This window comes from Rhamphochromis longiceps, linkage group LG10 (genome assembly GCF_057381845.1).
Source record: "Rhamphochromis longiceps isolate RC_006_pf linkage group LG10, R_longiceps_female_GT1.1, whole genome shotgun sequence".
In the NCBI taxonomy this organism is placed as follows: domain Eukaryota; kingdom Metazoa; phylum Chordata; class Actinopteri; order Cichliformes; family Cichlidae; genus Rhamphochromis; species Rhamphochromis longiceps.
In genome coordinates, this window is record NC_140566.1 from 24,489,022 (window position 1) to 24,515,153 (window position 26,132).

Genomic DNA, 26,132 nt, shown 5'->3' on the forward strand with positions numbered 1-26,132 from the left:
TCAGACATCAGAACTTCAGAAAGGTATACAAAAATCAACACAGCTGTGCAGTCGCCGAGGTTGAGCACTGAAAGCTTCCTTTGACTTGCACCCTTTCTTTATGTCCTATTGAGATCAAGTGGGCTTAAATAAAGGCAAGAATATGTGAAATAATTACTGGTTATTTTGCTTAGGTGCACACACACACACACTTTACCTCCTTTTTCTTTAGTTTTATTTGGTCCAGGAATTTGTGATAGTCTCGTTCCTGTTCTGCTTTGATACGCCTGGTTTCTTCTTTCAGTTTAACTTTGTGTTCTTCCTCCATTTTCTCAATTGCCTGCTTCTGGTTCCTCTCCAGATTCTCCAGCTCTGTATCAAAGTGCTTCTTCTTGGTCTAGGACACACCAACAGGAGATATGCACATTATAATTTTAGCTGATGGCAAACAAGGAAAATGTTCCTAGTTCAAAAGTTTATTGCAACTGAAACCATCCCGATTTCAGAGTGTTTTGCATATTTGTCACACTTACATGTTTCAGATCGTCAAACAAATTTTAATATTAGATAAAGATAAGCCAAGTAAATACAAAATGCAGGTTTTAAAGGATTTCATTCATTTATTAAGGGAGAAAAGTTATCCAAACCTGCCTGGTCCTGTGTGAAAAAGTAAAAAAGTAATTGCCCTTTGACCTTCTTAAATCATGATTAACTGTGATTAACCACATTTTTTGGAAAATACTCTGGAGTGACGAGACAAAAGGTTTGAGTTCCATTACATCTGGCATAAAACCAACAAAGCATTTTACATCCTACCAACAGTAATATATGATTATAGTGTGACGGTCTGGGGCCGTTTTGCTGCCTCAGGACTTGGAAGACTTGCTGTGGTAAACAGAACCAGAATGAATTCTGCCGTCTACCAAAACATCCTGAAGGAGCATGTGTGGCCATCTGTTTGTGACCTCAAACTGAAGCACACTTGGGTTCTGCAGCAGAACAATGATCCAAAACACACCAGCAAGTCCACTTCTGAATGGCTTAGGAAAAACAAAAAGCTTGTTTTTCTTGAAGACTTTGTTGTGGTCTTGTCAAATTTCTGGTCTGAATCCGATTGAGATGCTGTGGCACGACCTTTAAAAGGAGGTTCATGCTCAAAAACCGCAATGTGGCAAAATTACAACAATTCTGCAAAGGTGATTACTCCACAGTACTGTAAAAGACTCACTGCTAGTTATTGGAAATGCTTGATTTTTGTTGTTGATGCTAAGGGTGGCTCAACAGTTATTAGGTTTAGTAAACAATCACTTCCCCCCCCCCACACACAGGGCCATGTAGGTTTGCATTTTTCCCCCTTAATAATAAAACACCTTCATTTAGAAACTTCATTTTGTGCTTTCATATGGTATATTTGTCTACTATTTAAATTTGTTTGATGACCTGAAACATTTAAGTGTGACAAAAATACATACGACCATAGAATTAATGCAACAACTGTCTGACTAAGTTTTAGCTAAAGACGAAAATGCTGTTGTTAAAGCTGTTAGAGTAATGTGACTCACATTCATCTCCTGGTCAAAACGTCTTTGTATTTGTTCCCTTTGTGTTTCGAGTTTGGCATTCAGAGCAGCCAGGGCTCGCTGCTCTTCCTTCTGCAACAGACGGAGCTCGCGCAGCTCCTGCCGCCTACAAAAAAAACAAAACAAATGTATGTATGTATGTATGTATGTATGTATGTATGTAGCTAAGGACACCTAAAATAAATGAAACTATGTCAGGTAAGATCTACTATAACTGGTAGCAAAATAACACAAGTGCTTAAATTACAGGTTAGAACTTTATCACAGGTTAGATCAGGCCACGGCAGCAGAAAAGTAATGAATAAGAGAGTAGAATAAATTGAGCTTACTTTATAATAAAAACAATGTTTATGCTGGCAGACCACTAACAACACTCTGAATGGTGCAAACCCAATGGAAGCAAAAGAAGATGCAATTTTTGTTCAGCACCGAGTTTCTGAAGATTATTTTCACCAAATTTAAACTAAGAATGATATCGAAATATTACTGCAGCCATAGGTGCAATATCATAGTCCCACCACTAGATGGCAGGAGTAAAACACAGGAACTCACTATGCTTCAGAGGAAGTACAGAAATCAGTTGTTTCAAATGCCAAATACAGATCACCTGAACTTTGACTTAACGAATAAGTAATTTCAGAAATTTAATTTTCCTCTCAGACCAGAGACCAAATTACACTTTTTCCAATAACAGTTCTAATCTCAAGGGACTAAATTCCCAAAGAGCAGGATGACTTAAATAGTAAGAACTAAAACATAAAACAAAAATAAATAAGTCCCAATCCAGTGTTCACTGTGTCCTGAGAACACAAGAGTCCATGCCTCTCATTTAGAGTGAATGAAAAATGGCTTAGCTACCAGGGAATAATAAGATCACCCACATACCTGAGGAATCTCATCTCCTCATCTTTCTTCTCATCGTCACTGATGATCTTGGAGGTGGTCACACTCACCTCCACACCGTCAACAACAAACTTTCTGGTCCGCCTCAGAGTCTTATCTGAAAAGTTCTGATAGGTAGACAAAAACACAGAAAAGCCTGGTTTTAAACTCAGAATTGAACCTTTTTTCATGTACTTTGAGTTTAAATGCTGTTTTTTTTAGTAGTTAAAAGGTCAGTACTACCAGATTCTTTCACTTCCATAGCATAATTAGACTCTCGCAATAGACAGGTTTTCTTTTTGTGTGTGAAAAACAATTTGCAACTTTACTTGTAAAATCTCTGTGCTTATATCAGCCGCAATATAATTTAGTCACAGAGTTGTTTTGTGACTCTTGTGTACTGTGACTGTAAGGAACTACAAACACCCCAATATCGCCCCCCCCCCAAAAAAAAAATCTTCAGATCACTCACAGAAACTATTTTCATGCAAATTCCTACGAATTAACTTCAAATATTTCAAATGTGTCAAGGTTCATCTGTAGTGTAGTCTTTATCTGTTAAAGGAGAGGCTGAGTAAGTATGTATGACAGTGTGTATGTTTACATGGCACTAATATCCTGTATGGCAGGTTCTACTGTAACAAGAAGCAAGATGCTGATCCGTTAGCATAATGGAGAGCGCCATGGAGGTAGTAACAACATCGTATACCAAATATGGCACCATGTGACTTGACTTCTCAACCTTCTTCAACAAGAATACTGGTTAAAGGCCTTCTTTATCCAGACTTGTGGATCTTCACATTGTCCGAAAGGACATTTCTAGACATTCACCCACAGAGCAGATGACCTTTTTCTTAGCCAACGAAGGTTTGTTCAAGTTTGCTCTAGCTCAAAAAGCACAAATCAGGCAGTTCAACCAAACAATGTGCGATGATGTAAACACACATTTCCTTTCAGTCAGTGCATGAGCCATAGCGTATTGTAATTGCAATGCAAAACTGTCACGGTTAACTGGAGCATGTGTAACTGAGAAGTTACGCCTTCTTTGTCCCCTGTCCAAGTCATCCTCCAGGGACAATATTTGCAAAATGATATGAAAGGGTTTACTCAGCAAACACTGGGAAGTTCTGAATGTCGTCACTTCCTGGTGTATAAATAGTTCATATATAATGAAGAGGAGATGAGACCAGAGAACTAAAGAGAGCGTGAACGCAAGACAGAAGGTATGAAGACAGTAAGAGAAAATCCCAATACTCTCAAAGTTATTTGTGCTTCAATTAAAATAAAAATGAATACAAAACTAAAACAAAAAGCTAATGACAGTTTTGCTTTCACTGTTACATAGTGAATAAGAAGTTATCGCAACTCTTCCTCTTGAGAGAATGATACAGATCTGCCTTGAAATTAAAAAAAAAAAAAGAATGATTTTATTACAAAAAGTAAATCAGAATTATTTTATGTAAACAATTAAGTTTGTTTTATCTTTTAATGTAACAGGGACTTTCTTGTTTGAAGTACTTGTCTTAGATGTAGGCGAGCAGTTTTTTTTTTGTTTGCTTTTTGTATTGTCGGCTTATTTCTGGTCTTTTCTCCATTTTGTTCGAAGAAAACAAAACAATTGGCTGAAGATTTTAAAAAAGAAAAAAAAAGAGTAAATATATTAGCACAAAAGGACCCTAGGAAGGTGTTCCCCACTCAGAGGGAATTATTTTGGTTTGCACAAACTGCTGTTCGCCATAACAAAGCTTCCCCATGAAGCCAACACAGCTGAGCAAACACGCTCCATATGAATCTGTGTGAGGCTCCTGTCATAGCTGGCAGCTACCGGATGCTAATGTTGCACTGCTCAGTACTGTTGAATCATTTTCTGCGTAACTGACACACTAACGATGACAATAAGTCTATGTGCTTGTGTGTTCTGGTGTGTTATTAATCGCACATTTACACCAAGATGAAAGGATATATATTCATCACTCTGCATTTCAGCTGTGGCGTTTATGTTTGAGTTCATCTGTGACTGTGCTGACTCCCTGTCACTCTTCATTCACACAAAAACAAAAAGAGTAAACAAACAAAAGAAAAAACACATGTAGCTCTCACACACACCCCATGGATTTATAAGTGCATGTGCACACTGATGTTTGCACTCATTCTCTCATGCAGAAACATAGAAATCATATTAAAAAAAACAACAAAAAAAACCCAAGAAAATAATAAAAAGAAAAAAGCTTATAGGCAGACTCGTCTGGTAAATAATCTATTATTTAAAAAAAAAAAAAACCCTGACATGTCGAACAGCCATGACTCCACACCCAGTTAATAGGATTTTAATCATGGTCAGTCCATAAGCCTCCAGAAGCAACTCACTGACAATGGGCTGCATAGAAATTTCCACTCACAATAGTGAATGCTGAACTGTGCCCACACAAAGGCCACCACTGGTCTAGATGAACTGAAAGTGTTGCATATTTGGCTTCTCTTTCCCAACGTCTAGCCTCCCAATCGTCTCACTTACAAGGACTGTCAGACATGGATTTGGTGATTCTTAAGCAGAGACAACCTAATATCCTTTTTCAAGCTGGTAAATCAAATAAATAGTCATTTTGGAGATGCCCCAATATGCTTTGTCACCAATTCAGTCCAAACTTGAGAAATAAATCCCAGCAAACCTCACAGTCAATAAAAAAAGTTACTTAAGTCCTCATGAATGTAAAACTTTGAGTTTCCCTAAGTGCAATGTGCGTGCAAACCTAATGGGAGACAGGCAATATTCTGTGTCAAACTCCCACACCCCAAAACGACACAATGCTGTTTCAGTTCCGCTATGAGTGCAAAGAAACACTTCTTTTTTTCCCCCCAGGAGGGGTTTTCCTACAGAGCTGCCCTCTGTACATCTTTAACACTTGAGCACTGGTTTTGCCATAAAGATATGTTCTGCAAAAACACTTTAGAGAATGAGGGATCTATCTTCTCTGACCATTCCTTTCTGGCATTTTAAAAAGTTTGAGTAAATGAATCATATGAAAATTCCTTTAAGTACAGAAAGCTTTGATCTGTGTTGGCTCACCCGTGCACTAATGGATGTGTTCTCCCTGTGGACAGACAAATCCATGCTCTCAGATGCCATGCTGCCTGAATAGGACAACTGCTCAATAATCCCTCCATTGAGATAAGATGAACCAGGATCAGCGTTTGCTCCCATTGGTTTCTTCTCAGGGGAATCCTCTATTAGGCTGCCGTTTGCTACCTGGGTGGGAGCAGAGGAAGATGCAGGCGAAGGTACAGGAATCGAAACACCACTTGAAGTTGGCAATTCTCCATTAGCTGGGATCTTGGGGACCTCTGGTTCTGTTGAACCTATAAAGTTTATCGTACATTCCTCAGATCTCTCAGATTCCATATCAAAGAGAGATGGTGGCTGTTCTGTCTCTGGGGTGTCTCCGGCAACCTAGAACAATGATTTTAGTATTAATACTAAAAATAAATAAATAATCCCACTTCATAAATATACACGAGCAGAACAACTTTCAAAAAATACCTTTTCCTCCTCAAGTGTGGGTGTACTCTTCCCATCCTCAATACCAGAGTCTGAGAAGGTAGTCTTGGTTGAGGACTCACTCTCAGATTTCTCAGACTCTGATTTCTCAAGGATTTCACCCATTTTGTCTCCCACCTCATCTGGATCTTTCTTATGGACATTCTGCCGTGGCAGGGGTACAGGGACTGCCATGGTGGAGCCTGGTTCTTCCTCTGTTGATGTATCTGGCTGGTTCAGCTTCCTGGGGAATGGTACTGGTGCAGGTGAAGAAGGTGTGGTAGGGCTTGGGGTGTCCGGGGGCTGGTCACCTTCCAAACTGGTCTGACTAGTCTGGCATGGCTCCTTGGCTGAGGACTAAAGGAACAGAGAAGTGCTGTTAGGCACTGGTGTGACAAAACATTTCATGTTCGTAAGACATTAAGTCATGGGTGGTCTCCAAAATGTTAATGTTTTCAACCTTTGCTTCTGGTCCAAACACTAATGGGGAAAAAAAACATTCAGGCCGTCCACCTTTTTGCTAAGTAACTTCAATCTTTGCTTTAGTATGAATGCAGTCATTTCTGTTTTATACTTGCACATTGCTACTTTTAAGTGTGGCTTAGATAGCTATCTAATCTGCAATGGCGAGGTAATAATTACAGAGGTGAAAAACCTGCGTAAGTCAGGACAGACTGCCAGGACCTGAGAGTTAATGGCATTATCATTATCATTGCTATTATGAAAATCTTGATGCAAAATAATTCAGTGTGCACTCTTTCATTTTTGCATACAGCAGTGCGTTAAATGTATTTTATTATGCAGACAAAGCTGCACTTTACGGTGTCAAAAGTATGTGAAACACCTGCAAATATGCTGCAAAACCAAAACCCAAGACTAACAATCTTAGATAAATGATATTACTGCAGTTAGCATGTACACAGGTAAGGGAATTACATCTCAGAAGCACCCTATCAAATCAGACTAGGAAAGAATTAACTGATTATGCAGCTCAAAGAAAGCAAAAAACAAAAACGCCAATCATTTAAATGATATAAATTAATTTTTTAAAAAAGAAAATTGCCATGCAACACTCATCAACATTAACCAGAAATAACGTAATGTTTATGTGCAAAAAGAAGATATTGCACAACTATGTATAACTGCACAGTCATATCTCAGACATGTGAGACAAGAATTCTACATATGTGCACATCTCTAATCAGCAGCTCTGTATCAGGAACAGTCTCTTCTCCCTCAGGTCAAAACAAAACAAAAACCTGTCTTGATGACTCACAGCTTCACTAATGTCTAAGCAAACATCACTTTCTCACTTTGTGAGATATATATAGAAAAAGAGAAACTGTCTGGTTACTGCTTGTTTCGAAGTCAGCAATTTGTTACTGTATGTGTGAAAATGTTCCTGCCTGCAAATGAGAGGGAGCTTTATTTGTGCTTTCTTAAAAGAGATAATAAAGTAACTAATGATTTTATCAAAAAAAAAAAAACAAAAAAAAAACCAGCTGGCGTCATACACAGAGAAATAATAACACAAAGTAAGATTTTAAGCAAACCATCTCGTTCAAGTACCATGAAATGTGGACCAGTGTACTTTGGCAGCATTTTAAAGGGTGGTCACACAGATCATTGATTTGATTTAGTTACTTTATATAAAGATAGCTGATTCATCACACCTGCTTTTAAATAACTTTCCTTTCAATGATTAATGTACAACAAGGTGCATAAAGAAGACCTCCTACAGAAAGCTATTCCAAATACCTGTCCAGGTAAGACACTGTTCAATTGTCTAGATGAGAGTGTTTACTGTTCCACCATTTTCCACCAATTTGCACCATCAGTATACTAGAGTCACCCAAATAAAATAAAATAAAATAAAATAAAATAAAAAGACCCTTGAATGCCACAACATGTACAATAAGGAAGTACAATGTAAAAGGCCATTTGTCTTCATAGAGAAAGGACAAAAATGTATGAAAACATTTGTCTGATTACAGCATTTGTAAGAGTATTTCAAGGATCCTATAAAGACCTGCTATTGCTATGTAGAAATCCCCATGTTTTTGATTAAGGGTCAGAGTATCTTGGCTGAACAATAAGCAACCTAAAATAATTTACTCCTTTAGGGATTATGAGGCAATAGCTGTTTCTACAGGCCAAAAGCAGCACCTATATTTAACCATGTGCGGGTGTGGGTGAATGCCTGTGTTCCGTCTTCTGTTCCTTTGTTTGTGCTCAGGGCAGGCAGCAAACTGCACTTTCATCCTATGTTTCTGTCTAATCTCCAGTTCTCTGTGAATTCATGAATGACTTCAGTGGAATAAACCATCAATCCTTCTGCAGAAAGGCTATATTTAGCAAAATATGCTTTAAGAGGAGGTCAACGAGTCAGGACTACAAACGTGAGGCTCGGTGGTTAAGAAGGAACCTACGTGCTGGGGAACACATGCAGGTAAATGCACGCCTTTTTGTCATTTTGTGTGCAAGTTGCAACTTAATTACACAGTCTGGACACTGAAATTAAGGGTAATTTCCATCTCACTGTGTGGTCTGACAGGAAAATGAGGAACGTCACAGAAATGCATTTACTTGTAAAGTCAATACCACTTCTACGTCAAAATGCATCCATTTTCTGTGCCATTATTATGTTTTTAATTTAAATCACAACATTAATAAATTAAACCAATTGAATGGAAGAGCATGGACTGCCCACTCTTGTTTTCGAAACACCAAAATAAAAAGGACAATGATAATGAACAGGTTTGGTACCACAGTAAGGTCCATGCCCTCGTCTTCCTCTCCTTCCTCTCTATTGTCTTCAATTTCCTCCATGACTTCAGCCTTGACCTCAGCCACCAGCTCTCTCAGCGGACGGTTGGTCGTCACCGATTTCACAAAAGGGTGCTGTAGATAGGAGAAGAGACAGTTATTAAGGCTGATCAGAAATTTATTTTAGGGATAAATACTATAAACACTACGCATTTAGTTATTGCCTAAGAGTCAGGCTGACTAAAAGGCTTACAACCATGAAGCAATATTTGCACAAAACACAAGAACAGTATTTTCCACAGGTTTAAATAATTAGCAGATGACACCATTCTGCAACATCTCAACTTTCAATGATATCAATTTCTTTTCAAATAATCTGTAAAACTTTAAAATACAAAATGATGGATCAAGTGAAATAAAATTCTGGTGCTTAAAAACGATACACTAAATGGAACCGGAGTAGAAGACAAGACAACATACTTTCACTGCTGGGAAACTCTATCTGACACCTGCCAGTTCCTGCGCAGCATTAACAATGGGAACATCACAATACAACTCTCCACTTGAGGCAAATGTTTATTCTAACAGAATGCACCTAAAATAGCAACCAGTCTTCAACTCTACTATGTCTAAAAAGAAAATGCATGTTTCCCCGTGCTTCAAGTAAGGCAATAAGAACGCTGTAACAGGAATATAAAAAAGGCAAATTAAAAGTTGAGTGCTGCAAGGATAAAAAGCTGATCATCTATTATTTAGATGCTTTGCACTCCTGTGTAATTTAACTGGAACAGCTGACAAAGGGGAAAAGTCTGCAAGGGGTGCTGGACCATGAAGTGTGTAGAAGTCAGTGTGTGTTGTGAGCCTCCACAGTTGTAGGTTCAGGAGCTTGCTTGTCCTTGAGGACAGCATTACGCTTGAGTTTTAAGCTTCTCCAATGACAAATAACACTCAGCTATTGCCTAATGAGATGTACACAAATGAGTGCCATTTGACTATTTGTGAGGCAAAATATGAATGCATGGATAAGTTGTATGCTTAAATGCATAGTGTCTACATTTGGATGTCATGATTCTTTCTATGTCAGCCCATTTTATGGCATCAATTGAAAACATGAGCAACATAAGATAGAGTTTTTAAATCTCAAACTATTGCTGCACAGCCAGCCCTTTTTGATTTAGTGATTTTTGTAAGAAGAACATCAACATGACTGATGCAGCAACGCTGGTTAATTAAAGACAAACTTCAACTGAAATGGCTCCGATTTCAGCAACCACACGGCCACATCCTCTGTAATCAGCCAACAGATTTATCTTAAAGCCATGTAAACCTGTGGCGTAAACAAGGTCACATGAACATATGGTGATGGCAGTGAATGCTTCAATAATAATTCAGTTTGTCATGTTTGGTAGAGGCAGTGCTGCAATAAATGCATGTTTAAAAGTGAAAGGAGCTAAAATAAACTCAACTTCTGTTTCCACTATCTCAATTCGAAAATTGCAGAGAGAGGCTTTTTGGAAGTAAAATTTCAGACATGTTTTAGATTTACATTAAGCCTAAGCAAGGTGAAACATTGGAGAAAAGAGTTTTAATGTGAGAAGCACTACATTAGAATTACTCCAATTCTGAGAGAAAATAAGGCATCTTATTCTTTTGACATGTTACACATCCAACAAGGTATTTAAGGCTGGGAACTGGCAACTAATTTCATAATCAACTCATGGTTGTTGCTTTCTAATTAAATTAGAGAACTATGAGAAATGTCCAGTTACAAATTCATGAAACCCACAGAAATATCAAAACATCTTTATATCAACTGCTTTAACTAAGAATCCAAAATTTCTGATTCAAAAATGTTTCTCAAATGTTAACAAAATCAAAACTAACTTATAAAGCCATAAAAATGACTTGAAATAAATTCCATTATGTCAATTATCTAATCATTGTTGCTTTAGTAAAGCTCTTTATTTCATTTGAATGCCTACTGAAGATTATAAAAGATATTTTTCTCCCTTTGCCATAGAACTTATATGAGGAATGAGTATGAGTAGCTAGTAACTAAAAAAGTAGGAGTAACTGTAGCGTCAAGCACCTACAGCAGTAAACCTCTGAGAAATCTGCTTTAAGCTGTATAATCCAATAAATTATACCAGACCTCCCATACTCCAGGTAAACACATCCTCACTGAGGCAAAACACAGGGCAAAAAGACTAAGTGTTAGCACTGGTGCCTTGTTACACAGATATAGATGTGTATCAGTGGATATATGCACCATTTTATAGGTTTCGCATTGCTTTAGACAGAGAGGGGGGAGATTTGGTGCGCATGGCTTTGTATAAAGATTAAATGTGCACAATATGGACCATTAGGTGACTAGAAGAGAAACCTGCAAAAAGGTCAGGTGTACATGCACAGGAATAAAAATAAAGTGTATGCTTTTGTCCCTCCATCTTTATGGACAGTTTTAGATCTTGAATGATGTAAATTTAATTAGTTATAAAATTTTCATTTTTGAAGGAGGGTTTGGCAGTTAAGACGGTTTTTAGGGTTAGGACTTTAATAAGTTAAGTTAGGGGTAAGAATTTTACTGGGCAAGGTGCAATTTTGGTACTCAACTGACTTGACTTTTATTAACCCAAATTTAGTACTTTAGGACAGATTTCTGTCTCAAAGAAGTTGTTTGCAGAATTAGAAGATTACACTTTTGCTTAAGATATACTCTATGAAGTTTAGACAACCAAGATTAACTCAAAGTTCAAAATGTGCTACATTGTTCTACTTCAGAAATGTTTATATGCTTTCCAGGGCAGCTCTGCCAAAAACACCATAAAAACCCTGCACATGAGAAACTATGGGAGGAGACGCTGGATTCAATATGATACTAGTCATCCAGACGGTCTCCCGGCCAGCCACACACCCACAGTGACTGATACTGTGTCATGTTTTTTTGTATACATTCCTTACAGCCGCATATGTGGGACAGACGCAGAGTAATTATGGCAAAAAAAGGGAAGAGGTTAAAAAGATGTTTATAACCAATTCTTGTTTCCTGTGAAAAGCTTAGTGACAAAGACTTTGCAAAGCTTTATTTTTATATCCCTTATTTAGTCTATCCAGCACCAGGGATATTTTTTCTGACTTTTTTATTCACCTGTATTTTTCCACATCTGCTCACTTCACCCTAAAGCCTGTAACATATCTGACGGTAACTGCCGGCAAAGTGACATGATGCAACATCCATCACAAAGCCTCAATCTGACCACGCCCACAAGTGCCTACAGCTGTTAGGAGGCAGTGGACATGATAAACATCTAAAACTTGCAGCACAGCACCAAAAACTGGGCCGCGCCTGTCTCTTTCCCTCCCCACTAGAGAACACATGGAGAATTCCCTGCAGGCCTGACTAGGGTTTTCATCTTTGCCTCGCTCTAATTGGCCAAAGGTGGCAAACTCAAGTTAATCCTGGCACACCATTGGCTGAGAGCAGGAATGTAAATAGCTGGCAGCTCCTCAGCTATGGGATGCAGACAGGAAACTGTGGCTCTGAATTTTAATAGACATTGCTCTTGTTCTGTAATCCACACCCTGCTCATGGCTTTGCTCATTCTACTGGCTCTGAAATCTAGAGTCTGATTGAAGCTCGTCTTTAGATATTTGCATTTCATTGCCACAACTTAGAATTACCATATGATGATGCCTTTAATAATCAAACAGCTGCTCAGAACCATGTCTGCCCAGGATCATATGTATAGTGAAGTCTATAAAAGGCATCAAATAAGCTTGCTGACGAATACAAAATATGGTCAGAATCTGAATTCTGTTTCTGAGATGAATAATGTCGAAAACATTTTTGTAGGGTAATATTTTTTTTTGAGGGTAGGGTGGGGGCATTCGCGAAGAGGCCAAAGCTTCTTATTTCTTTTGTCCTTCCCATCTAAACCTTCAAGGATATTTTATGATAGTGTCTTTATTCAGGATCCTTTACCATTACATTTTGGCTACTGCACATTTTCTACCTAATAATTTTTCACTTTTACACTATCAATTTCTTATAAAGCGTTTCATTTTCACCTGCATGCCTGTGCCCGCCATGGAACACCAACCTGGCACAGATCACTGTATTCAGGTCTTAAAATAGAAGATTAAACTGATCTGTGTGTGTGTGTGTGTGTGTGTGTGTGTGTGTGTGTGTGTGTGTGTGTGTGTGTGTGTGTGTCAGTACAAGACAAAGACAGAGCATGATGTTCCATTGTATGTCAAAGTGCAGCACTGTATAATATTCACTACTATTCAGTTACACACAGCATCAAGCCTACCTCCAACATTTGAGCTGCAGTTGGGCGAGTCTCTGGGTTTTTATCCAAACATTTCCGCAGGAAGTCATTAAATGCCTGTGACCTTGAGTAAATAAAAGAGAAAAGAAGTAGTGAAGTGAAGAAACAGTTAAAACAAAAAAAAAAAAAAAGAAAAGAAAGAAAAAAAAAAAAAAAGGTCTCAGCAGGAACAATGAATCAGCGGCCCTTTCTAAATCTCCCTCTACCTGATAACTTCACTTTCACAGTAATAAATTCACTGCTACAGCGCATTTAATCTCATTAAAGAAAAGGTAGAAAAAAATTACAGTTTGGCACTCATTTAAGTGCAGCCTCTGCTGGAAAATGGTTGGCAGGTGCAAAAAGGGAAGGACAATTTGATGCATGACTGTCTAGAGCAGATTACAGTATACCAAGTGTGCAAAGTACTTGGAAGTGATTGAAATTAAATGACTTGTTGAAATCTAGACAGGGAAATAAAAGTCCCCGTTGACTCCACTTGCCATTTTCTATCGTGTAGCTTATGAATCATGGAGGCAGGTTTCAAACTCCCCACTTTCTGGTTAACAAATTCCTCTTCGCAGCCTGTACATATTATGCTAGACGGTTGCAGGCCAAATGTGCAACAGCTGAATTCAGATTCTCACCATTTCTTTGGCTGCTCCAGGCTAGGAGGCTCAGACTTTGCGATCTTTAATAGCACCCTCATGGGATTGAGCTCGTGGTGTGGGGGTTCAATCTGCGCAAGCTCGATCAGAGTGATTCCCAAAGACCAGATGTCGGCCTTGTAGTCATATGGTGCATCCTTCATTGTCTCACACATGACCACCTCTGGAGCCATCCTGAGACAGATAAATAAGGTTAAACATTAAAGATTGTGGCATGCAAACTCCTCCACAAACGCATCACATGGTTCAGCACATAAATACTCTGTTGACTAAAAACATGCAGCTCCCCATGGGTTAAAAAATAAATAAATAAATAAATAAAATAACAAGTAAAGAATCTAAAATAACCATCAAGATTTAATTAAGTAATAACACATACATAAATGTAATATAAATAAGATACAAATTTTGACTAAGTGTAGTCAAAAAAGTAGCATTTTAGATTAAGTTTTTTTCCCTGATCCGATCAGGACTGTACACAGTTATGATTTAATTGAGCTGGGATGGTGGGGATGAATGATAACCTGTTCTAGTAAATGTTTAACTGTCATATTGGTATAAAGGAAGGCTCAATGGAACAAGGTTCGCTGGGAATCATTTCTAATTTGGAGGAGCACTATTTGACAAGAATGAAGGATTGTAATGAATACTGACTGTATGCACAGTATCATTTTCTCTCAGGTATTAAGTGCTGTGAGCAGTCAAAAAGGGTTGACCCACTAATTTTAAAGTTCATAGATGATATCTTCACAAGTGCTATGTATATGAATTATATTAAAGTAAACATTTAATATAGTTGTTTTGCATAACAGTAATAGATTTACAGATAATGTTGCAAATCAGGGAGCAGGATTGTTATATGATAATATGGGATTTAGAAAAAGTAGAGTGTAATTTATATAGTCATTGAAGGCATTGAATGTAGCGTACTAAGCCAACCCCCCGCCCCCAGTGTTGCTGACTGAAACTGTAAACTTACCAGTATGGTGTTCCAATGAAAGAATCTCTTCTTTGCAACGTTTTGGTATTTTTTGCAGACACACCAAAGTCAGCTGCATGAAAAAAAGAAAAACGAAAAGAAAAGTCACGTGATGGAGGAAAGACGTTCACTAGCATTTCACAGAAGGAAGGAATGAAACCAATTCAAAAACTTCCGGCTTTTTTTTTTTTTTTTCACAACCACGCCCATGAGGTAGACAAATACTTTTTAGCTTGTAAAGCCATCCTGACTGTGTGATCTTTGGAGTTACAAATCCAGAAACAGTAAATTTATAGCAGTCCTATTTCCTTAAAAAAGTTGCCAGATTTCCAGATTACAGGGGTCTTGTTTTCACTTTAGTTTTTTCCTCCCGCCTGTCAGAAGGAATATCATGTGTACCATGCCGGGGTTAGAGAAGTGCTTGGCAGTAGCGCTTAGATTTTGCACACAAGGCAGCAGGGTCACATCTTCAATTACAAACTGGCATGTTCTATTATGGGTTCTTAAATGACTTTTGGTTTTGTAGACTACAATTCAAAATCTTTGGCTTCACTGTCAAATGCATCACTTGAAACAGTCTGAGCTTTTGCAGCAAGGATTTCTACATCTCAGAGACATTGAAATTAAGCAGTCCTTTTATTTTACATTGAATAAGAGTTAACACTATGTTTTTGGTAAAAACAACACAAAACAGATTAAATAGTTGTTCATTACCTACAACAGGGCTCTCATTATGTTCTACACTTCCAGGAACTAGTGCACAATAGCAGGTTTTAGCAGGAGTCCCAAAAGAACAGAAGTAATGTTAGTGGCAACCTCTATGCTTTTATCTTTTACCACTTCAATTATGCCCATTAGTCAGAGTTTATACTCATCAAATTCGAGGGTCTAAGTGTCAGATGCTGCTTGCTGCCTCTTGAAGCCAATTTCTGAGTTTTTCCTTTGTTCCCGCTGCCGCATGTCTACTACATTAGGGTCCAAGATTAACATCACTAATTCAGTATTCGACAAAATATGTAATATGCTCATCTTCCATTACAGTGCTGAACAATGTTTTCTTTGCATAACATTTTGATAGCAAAATGAAGTAGACCATTGACTTTAGAATTTATTATGACCCAAATAATTATTACATGAGATCACATTGACCTTTAAACGTCAAATTCTAATCAGTTGATCCCTGGGTCTAAGCCTATTTTAAAGACACGTCTCAAGGATTTCCTGATGAGAATAAAATTACAAAATTGTGATGGGAGACAGATGTAATCACTGACTCACAAGCCCTCACTGTTCACAGGTTATCATCATCATCAAAAACTGAATTGAAATCCACTGAGAACGACAAATGTGACGTTGTGTTTGAGAAAAATCTGTGTGAAGGTCATCACTGTAGCAAGTCACTTTAAATTCTGACCAGTACTGTAGGGAGTTGTAGCGATTCTTGTGAATTGACGGACAAACGATGGATACAACAACATGGCATAACCGGATTGGCAAATCGTATAGGCTAAAAATAATGTTTCCTTCATGACGATAGCAGGAAGGCATGATACCTCTGATCCAATATTCATTTGCTTTTGTTTTTATCGTTACCTGGATACAGCAACAGGAATTATGAGCAATTTTTTTTTGCCATCATCAACAATTCTTGGCACTGGTCACAACTGCTGTAAATAAGTTCGTAAAAATCATTAAAGACTTTTTTTAATCCAAAAAAGAACTGCATGAATGCTTCATGAAGATCAGACATTTTAGCTGACCTCAAAGATAGTTTAATTGCTGTCTTGTTTGAATTAACATGTATTTAGATAAGTTTGAAGACCGTAAATGAGTCCATGTCATGACATAATGGGTTTACAGAGGCAACTCCCAGTGATTATAGGCAACTGTGGTGGAGCTGGAGAAGAATGTAAGCAGGAAAGATTCTTGGCATGCAGCTTAATGAGCACACTTTTTGACAAAAATGTGTCATATGAATTTCTTTTTTTTTGGTCTTAGCTCAGTAAAAATGATCAGAGAGTCAATCAGAGTAAAGAAGGTAAAACATCACGCCACAAACAGTTATCTAAAGTTTCATATCTGAGGATCCTAAATGTTATGCAATCATTTAGACAATTCAGCACTTGCTTACCTGGCACTTAGACAAAGCACTGCACTAGAACACAACACTTCAATCTAAAACAAACTAGAGTGTGGATCCAACTTTTGTCGTCCAGCCATAAAATTTGAAGAATGTGAGGAACGCTTCAAAAAGCCAATAAATGAATAAAAATATGCAATGTTCTCAGATCACAGTTTTCCCACACAGTGCTTGCGATTCGCTGACAGCAGCAAAGGAGGAGTGCAGGACCTCTTACTGTGCATGTTATGTGTGGCATGCATTTATGTCAAAGAAACAATGAACCTAAAGATTAGCCAAGACCCCAGAAATAACCTTCAATAATCAATGTGAATGATACATTAATCTGGGAATTAGTCCCACAATAATTAATTTAGCAGTAAAATGCAACAGTTGAAATTCACAAATGTTTTTTAAGAGGTTAAAAAACTGCTCGAGTCAAATAAGAAAAGCAACCAATACTTTGTATTAGTCTGTACTATATTTTCTGCCTGAATATCAAATAAAATCTCAGTTTTCAAAACAGTACTGCAGTTTTCTGACTGTTCATACAAATGTGGTTGCAAAAACAAAACATCATTTTGTCCACCTTGATGCCTCTATAATAAAAAAAATGATCAATGCATTACACTCTGCTAGAAATGAAAAACCTGAACATCACAACATCTAAAACTAAACACTTACCCAGTTTGATGTCACCATCCAGCATTAGGAGGATGTTACCAGCCTTCAGGTCTCTGTGGATGATCTTCAATCCATGGAGGTAGTCTAGCGCCTCCAACATCTGGCGACAAACTACCTGAATCTGGGGCTCTGTCAGCCCCCGATCCAACTCTGATATGGGCAGGAGAGGAGGAGAGGTTAGAGCAACAGAGACGGAACACTGCATCCTTGTAATTCATACAATCATGGCAAAATAAAGAGTACAGAGCTACCGTGTGAGCTCCATGAGAAAAAAAAAAAACAACACTAAACCCACCATAGCAGATCAGGTAGTATTACCCGATAAGTAATCCCAGATTAGAAAAACCTTCACACATCCAAGATAATCCTGCCCTGTAGACTTCGTTTCATCTCTGTCTGTGTTTGGTTAGCTGCAGATGGGGTGCAGGCAGTTACGAGGATGTGGATTACCCAGTGAAAACACCAGGGGGATTTCCCACACAGGAGGACTCCACTATGTCTGACTGTTTCAAGGCTTCAAGGTCAAATTAATAAAGCTGTAGTATGATGCTGTTTTTCAGGATTTTCTGCCTGATAAATTTGAGATTTTTTAAATACATATACGGTCATGAAAGCTAAGAACTAATTTTGACTTAAAAAAAAAATTTTAAAAGACAAAAAAATAAAAACACTCTCTGAGGTTTGGAAACCAACTGTTGTTGTAAAGGAAAAAGATTTTTAAATGAAAATACAGAGACAGAATGGCCTACCTAGCATGGCGGCATCCACAGCGCCTCCAGGGCAGAACTCAATCATGATCTGGGGGGGGAAGAGAAACTGGTGTTAAACTTAACCCAGGAATTATAAGTAATAAAACTGAAAGCTGAAAAACAGTCAGTGAAAGTCTGTGTTTCATGAGTTTGAACTTAGCTGTTGATGAAGCTTTTAATGTGTCTGTGATAGCAGAGACATCAATATACTTTAAGATGAAGGATTTTCAGTGGGACATAAAAGCAGAAAATCTAAATTTATATCAGAAGTGTGTCCTTCCTGTTAAATTATGTCATCACTACCTGTAGAGGAAAAACTGCCAAACACACATCAGTTCAGCAGTAAAGTAAAAGAAAAGGCAGATGGAGGAGGTAAAAACTGAAGAGGTTTCCTAAATGGAGTCTTATTAGCCATGTCCTCAAACACACCTATTAGAAAACCATAGTAAGATTGAACTTCTTTCACAGCACATACTTCATTTATAATTATGTTTTGATTCCAAAATTGAACTCTTGGTACTACGAAGCATACCTGCTGTGTGATCTCATTTTATTTTTTTACAATCATCAGTCTTTCTTGCTATGACAACACTGCCAAAGCATCAGCCAGGCGCTGGACAAGGCGTGGAGTTTCAGCCCAGACAAACCCGCACAATGAACGACAAATACCAAAAGGTGAAACCACACCATTGCACGTCTGACGGTATGAAACTATGCATACCTCTGTGTACACGCGGTCACGTGAAGGCGCACATACTTTGCAAAGAATCAGAATATGAGGGCTGCCATTCTTGGCATTGAACACCAGGTGGAACAATGCTCTTCTGTCACGCTGACAAACTTCATTAGTTTGGGCTCTGCCATGTGTCATCAGCGATCTTCCATTTTGCTTAGTCTGTTTAAAAGTTAGTCTCATATCAGATTTTTAGTTTTTTTAAATAAACAGCTGAAAGACTGTCTGGCCTGTGTATGACGCATGTTTCCAGCTTTTATATCTTTGAACTAGATCGAAGTTTTACCACGTGTTTAAGTTGTTTTACAGTAGCTAAAAACCTGTTTTAAGATTCCACTGTTTGATCAACAAAGAAGAAACAGAAATCTAACATAGGTCAGGTTTAGCATTTTATTCTTCAAGTAAGAAGATTATTAAGGAAAAAGAGTTTCGCACACACTTCAAAAATTAACATTTCCTGTTGATATGCATCCTTCCACCATTATGATCTGTAAAAGTTAAATAAGAACAGAATGTATTATTTTAAAATGTGTACCAACTGATGTGCAGTTTCTTCCCATCAATATTATCAGTATATACACTCTGAAAATATTTTGTTTATTCTACATATTCTCAACACTACAGAGGGTGGTTAATCACACCTTTTATTACAAACCACATCCCTGTTCCTGCTCACCACTGCCCATTTTTTTCACTTCTGTTTAAAAACCACTCTCCAAGTTAAACGAACTGCACTTTAGTGGTAGCACAAAGCGCTGGCCAAACTAAACAGCTGTACATTACTCGGCTGTGACAGAGGCAACTGGTTTGTGTAGTCATCAGTGTGTCTGCAGCAAAGATTTGTTCTCGCTGCGTGAAAGAATCTTGGATGATGTGTGATGCTGTGGGTAAAGAATGCGCTCCAACTGGTCAAGCTGCATGATATTCATAACCACTGTGGGCTGAACACACACATACACTCAGTGTCCCTGTGTATTTGAGTCAGAGTGAGACTTTAAAAAAAAAATAAAAAAAAATAAACAATAACCCAGTGTACTTCATCCCCTGTTTAAAGATATATCTCACATTTTACTCTAAAGGGGTGATTTTTTATCTTCAAGTGTCTTAAAAAGCATTAGGACAATTTATGAGTGTCTTTTTCTTCCGAGTACAGCTGGACACAACTTGATAAAGTCTACAAACCCCTAAAAGCTTTAAAATAAATGGAGCAGGCTTAGCTGACACCGCAGTGTTCCTCCAGTTCGCCACTCTGTACCTTCACAGTGATTTCTTACCTCAATTTAACAGACGGCAAAGGAAAGTAAAAGGCTATTTGCCAGCAAAAAAAATGTTATACAATCGAGGATAACTAAACCTTCAAAAACGCAGGCAAGGTGGTGTAAAAAAAACAAAACAAAAAAAAAACCCCCAAAAACCCTTAGAAAGTCTTCTTTCTTTGTCAAACTGTACAGCGCTTGACTAGAGTAATGCACTTACAATTTCTCACTGTATCTAGGACTAGGTACTGTTCAATGACCTATTTAAGATTATATATAATATTATGAATTCAATATAATCCAGGCCTACAGACTGTGGGTGATCTTGATTCCCTCAACCTAGCCATAAGCCTGTCTTAATGGGCAAAACTTGAAGAGTGTAGTGGCATTTAGGCTGCACCCGGTCCACACACACAAAAAAAAAAAAAAAGACTTGACCCATTACCCACTTTAAGCCTACCTCATGAGTTTCTGACCACTGACACATTTGACAGCGCCAAGTTGCACATGCCTAAAGTAACACAGATTTTTGTAGTATTAGACCGTTTAGACATAGAGCACTCATTAGGGGGAAAAAAAAAGAAAAAAAGAAAATTTGCATAGCTAACTATGAGTAATACTAAGGGATAATGTACTTTTACATGCTAAATGATATGAAATATTCTCTTAGCTGTTTAAATCCTCTCTTCTCCTGCGTCTTTCTTTGCCTCTCCCTGTTTGTTCTTCTCGGTGCTGACATCAGCAATCCCATCTCCACGTTAAAGGCCCCGTTTTTCTCACGCTGTGGGCCAGACTGCCTTGCTAACCTCCAGACCAGATTGGAACAAACAGCCTCTCACTGTCTTCTCTCTTTGTGGTAGAAAGCAGAGCGGGTGGGTCGTCACTGGAATGCACTGACTTACACTGCCCAGTCCACCCAATTGGAGGTAACCAGGGCCTGACCACCAGTAACTACTGGGCTAATTGTTGTGCTTACAGCAATGAGGTGTAGAAACTTTTCCAGATTGTGCTCTTGTAAAGACTAATTACAGACAACCAGTTGTCACTTCAGTGACAATCTTTAACACAGATACTTTACATACATTTTAAAAACATTTCCAATACTTTTAAGACACTGAGTGTAATTATGTGTTAGACAGAGAAACATTAGTTACTGGAGACAGCTCAGAATTCACATGACAAACAAGGCCTGTTACTCTGAAGCCACAAAACACAGGAAACATGTGGTCTGAAAGCAACAGGCAGAGAGGTATGTACATTTAACTTATCAAGCTAACCTAACAGTTGCACAGGGTCCAGCTTTGACTCATGGGCAATGTTCAACCCCCTCCACATTTTATTTAGGTCAACTACTAAATTCATTGTTGGTTTAATGCATGTATGCAATAAAGCATAATTACATTGTGTTTAGCAATTTTTAGTACATTAATTCTTTATTAAAACATGAGTTTTGCTTTGTTGCGTTACACCTCTGGTAAAGTTTTGACTGATCAGCAGTTCATTAAGTGTTAACTTGAATTTTAATAGCTTACGAGTTCTGTCATGCTTGATTTAAGGCTTACAATTCTAATGCTTAATAATTAACTGAAAACTAACAGAAGAGTCACAAACATGCCAAACTAAACATCTACATTTTGCACTTCTAGTAACCGCAATAATCTTTATCTTTAGCTTTAACACTGCCTTGTAATTCTTCAAATATTTAAAATCATGCCCCGACGTGAGGTCACCATTTGTCTTGGCCAGATAGAGTGGGAGATTACAGAGGGAGTTGAAAAGTTTACACTTGACCCAGTGTATGTGTGAGAAGAAGGAATGATTCAAGAGCAGGGGAAACATAGCTGAGATTAATCCTCATTCTTGTAGTATCATCAGGGTCATTTCTGATGCATTATGTCAGCCAGGGGTTCTTCTGTCATTCCTATTTAGGCAATAGACTCTTCTTATCACTATTTTTACAACAAATCTTGCATACGGAGGAGAAATATACTCAAGATAAAACTGTTGCAATAAAAACAGTTGTCACAGAGTGAAACGGAACATCCCACCAGCCGTTCAACATGCACAGTGAAAATATTTGTTTTGACCCTCTTCACTGACTGTTGAGGTTTGTGTGTCATGGCTTTTTTGGGTCCTGGTTATGAGTGGTTTTGAGAGGAAGACGACTGAAGTTCCTTTAGTGCATTATGCACCAATCTAATTTCAGCCTAAAATCATTGAAAAAGGTCGAATTTATTTAATTGCTTTGTTTTGTTTTTCTCCATCCAGATCATGTTAAAATGTGTAAAGATAGTGTGTCAGTGTTTGTGGTTAACCTCTTTGACAATGTTCAGCCAAAGAAAAATAAAACAAAGAGCCAGAGGGCAGCAAGTCTGTGGTTTGTCTGATTTGCTCATTCAGATTTCAGCATTACCTACCCAGAGTTTATTCTCATAATAGAAAGCATCAAGCAGCTTGACAATGTAGCGGTGGTCACATTTAGCCAAGATGTCAATCTCGACTATGTAATCTTCCAACTCTTCCTCAGATTTGGTCTCGATCACTTTGGCAGCAGCCAGAACTCCTGTCTCCTTGTTTCTGGCCTGTGAAAGGAAAACAGATCAATGTTAAATGAAACATGCATGAGTAATGGCAGACCTTTTTTTTAACTCAGTTTCCTCCCGTTTTTGTGCTCAAAGACTTTCAAAGCAAAAGTAACCAACCCTGTGAATTTAAGTGTTTCAGGTCTCCAGAGAGACCAATTTTTATCATTTAGTTATACAGAAAACATCAACAGTGCGGGAGGTTATTGCCAACATTTAATTTTTCATGGCCCATATAACAGGGAAAAATAAATAAATACACAGTATGACCAATGTTAAGATTAAGGGCCACATTTACAGTTCAAAGGCCCCCTTTTTGTTTGAAAATCTACAGTTGGTGATTAACTAAAGAGGTGCAGTGTCATGGCGTAGTCAGAGGTATTTTTCCAGCTAGCCATAATTAATACAAAATGTGTTGGTAGATGATTCTGTACATTTTCCACAGTACTTAAAATCATACAAATGTGAATTTTGCAACGTGCAATTTACAGTAAAATGTGCTAGGGGCGCATCTCATTTTGAGCCTCATGTGACTGTGATAGTTTCCCGTAAGAGTGGTAATTTATTTGGAATGTCAGGCGGTGAAATTATCAAAATGAGCTCATAATTGACAAAGATGGATGGCTCAAAGCTCGGAGCTCGGTGCTAAAGCATTAGCTCCGTCCTTAAATTAGTCTCTCAATGAGTTCTCACTCTGAGTTTCTAGAAACAGAACAATGCCTGAGATTAGGCACACAGCACAGGAACATCTAATGATAAATGAGGTTTGGCTTGGACGGTCTCAGTCGTTGTGTCCTTGGGCAAGACACTTCACCCGTTGCCTACTGGTGGTGGTCAGAGGGCCCGGTGGCGCCAGTGTCCGGCAGCCTCGCCTCTGTCAGTGGGGCCCAGGGTGGCTGTGGCTACAATGTAGCTTGCCATCACCAGTGTGTGAATGTGTGTGTGAATGGGTGGATGACTGGATGTGTAAAGCGCTTTGGGGTCCTTAGGGACTAGAAAAGCGCTATACAAATACAGGCCATTTACCATTTTTATAACCCTCCTTTGGATAAATGCTGGACTCCACCTGAGTTGTCAGTTTTATGCAGAGATAAGATGAGATGCTCAACAGCGAATTCTAACAGTAGAGTTTCTTATATCAAAAACATATTGATTCTCCTTCTCCAGTTGCCTCTCTTTTATTTGAATTACAGTTTCCAGAGAGAAACACATGTGTAAAACCTGAGCATACACTATATTATCTTACTCACTACCTTGTCAAGTCTGCTCATTTTTGGCAAAACTAATTTGCTCTGCTCTTGGTAGACTGCATTAATAATCTTTTTAAATGAACTAGCTGCATTTATAAATTAGTACGTAACTTTCCACTCCCATCAATGCACTGGGGAATCATGGTAACGTGCCCTGCATAGTTTATCTGGCACCAAGAGTCTCAAGTCTTAGTTTGTTCAAAAGAGATAACTTTGATCACAATCTGTGCTGGACTTTATTGTCCATGCTGTAGCCAAACGGAAGAAGACACTCCAAGATCCACACGACAGCAATTAAAATGCTGACTAACATTTACAGGCAAAACTGGAAAGGAAGCTCCACACCCTCCCCTGAGCAACTGAAGAGTCAGAGGAACTGAAAAGAAGAAAATGCCACTTTAGCCAAACCCATCACACGCATAGACAAAGAATTCCTCATCGCTCTGAGTGGTAAAGAGAAGAAAATAAAGCAACAAAACATTCAAACGGTAGAGTGACTCAAACAGCATCAAACACATGACGCTCTCTCGTGTATGAGGCAGGCTTTTTTCAATGTGTTTCTACAGTCAGAAGTAAATATTCACTCCAATCATTGTTAGTGTTCAACTGGAGACAAATGAAGACTTAAAGTGAAGTCAACAACAAATAGCTAAAGGCGGGGTCATCTGCTACACCTCATTTAAACCTGCCCTAAAAAAATATCAATTCAATTTCTTTGCTGTAAAAATCTAATATCTAGGAAGTGATGGTTTCATCACGATCATGAATGTTGTCTGATTAATATGGTCAATGCATGTGCATATAATGAGCACAAGTGTTTGATTTTATGACTAAATAAGGAAAAAACAAAGAAAAAGAAACAACTGCCTATCCTGGTGAAATCTGGACCCTGTTGTGGTCTACATCCACCCAGTGGCCTGCAGAAACAGACTATATTAAGTCTGGTATCTGAATCCTTCATGGTTTACAGAGGCTGTGGGAAAACATCTGAACAAACACATGAGGTTCACAGCGACACATCCTCATCGCAGTACTCCTTGGACTATGCGCGTTTACCTAACAGAGCTCCGGAGAAGTTAAACTTTCACCAGCAGATTAACCTAAAGTGTGACTCAACAGGATGCGATCTCTTGCCATCAAACAATCAGTCTGTTAACAAGTCTCAACAGTAAACACAGACACCAAACTCTTGCAACTGCTTTGCTAACATTACAGCTCTCTGCAATAGCGCTGTATCAGCTTCAACAAAGTCACCATCTGGGGTCAGATTTCCAAAGAAATGCATGTTTTGACAAGCTAACAATTCCAACTACATGTCTGTGGAAAGCACATCTGACACACACAGTCAACACTGTGTGGGTAACCTTATTTTTAGTACAACAGATTTTTATTTTTTTTTAAGTTCTTAACTTCCTTGTACAAAATGAAACTCTCCAGACACTTAAGAAATTCGAAACAAGATATTTTATTCTCATTTAGTACAATTCTTCCTTGTCAGACCTGCCTTCCTTGTTAAGTAAAAGGTAACTTGAATTCCAGAAGGTTTATTGGAGTTCTAGTTACTAGTAGAGTGTAAAGTAAAATGATTCAGAGAAAGGTTAAACTTACACACTCCTTAAGCATTTTTTAATCCATCTAGTCCAACTATTACCCATGTTGGGATATTTAAAATTCCAATATTTCCTTTTTTCAGATATTTGCAACTTCCCTGTTGGCAACACAAATGGAATATGTGTTTGGAATATCCCAACACACAACAATATCGCAAACACGACAACAGGGTAGACAAGAACAGTCGGGCAAAGCATAACCGAGTGAGCAAATAGCTAAACATGACAAATGTTAGGGGAGTCGGTGGAGTTTTTATGTGTTTGAAAGAAAAAGAATACAAATATTGACGAATACATTGAAACATTTAATGTTTAAGTCGAATATCCATATCAATCGTTTAATTAAAAAATAAAATCATACATCAGACAGACTCTGCTCAGAAAGGCCCGTCTCTCATGCACACATGCGGGCATGCACGCACGCACATACACACCCCTTTACATCTCAGT

General features: G+C 38.2%; 1 protein-coding gene across 1 annotated transcript in view; it reads right to left on the reverse strand.

Moving 5' to 3' along the window:
- The window catches only part of stk10 (serine/threonine kinase 10), a 37,525-nt gene that overhangs the window by 3,388 nt on the left and 8,005 nt on the right, over nt 1-26,132 (reverse strand). Inside the window, exons 2-13 of the mRNA XM_085421067.1 lie at nt 22,658-22,822; nt 18,252-18,300; nt 17,503-17,652; nt 14,700-14,772; nt 13,700-13,894; nt 13,056-13,137; nt 8,743-8,877; nt 5,980-6,333; nt 5,509-5,889; nt 2,445-2,569; nt 1,542-1,665; nt 197-376 (exon numbers count right to left, since the gene is read on the reverse strand). Of these exons, the coding sequence (XP_085277193.1) occupies nt 197-376; nt 1,542-1,665; nt 2,445-2,569; nt 5,509-5,889; nt 5,980-6,333; nt 8,743-8,877; nt 13,056-13,137; nt 13,700-13,894; nt 14,700-14,772; nt 17,503-17,652; nt 18,252-18,300; nt 22,658-22,822 (2,013 nt within the window). The remainder of the gene's footprint in view (nt 1-196; nt 377-1,541; nt 1,666-2,444; nt 2,570-5,508; nt 5,890-5,979; nt 6,334-8,742; nt 8,878-13,055; nt 13,138-13,699; nt 13,895-14,699; nt 14,773-17,502; nt 17,653-18,251; nt 18,301-22,657; nt 22,823-26,132) is intronic.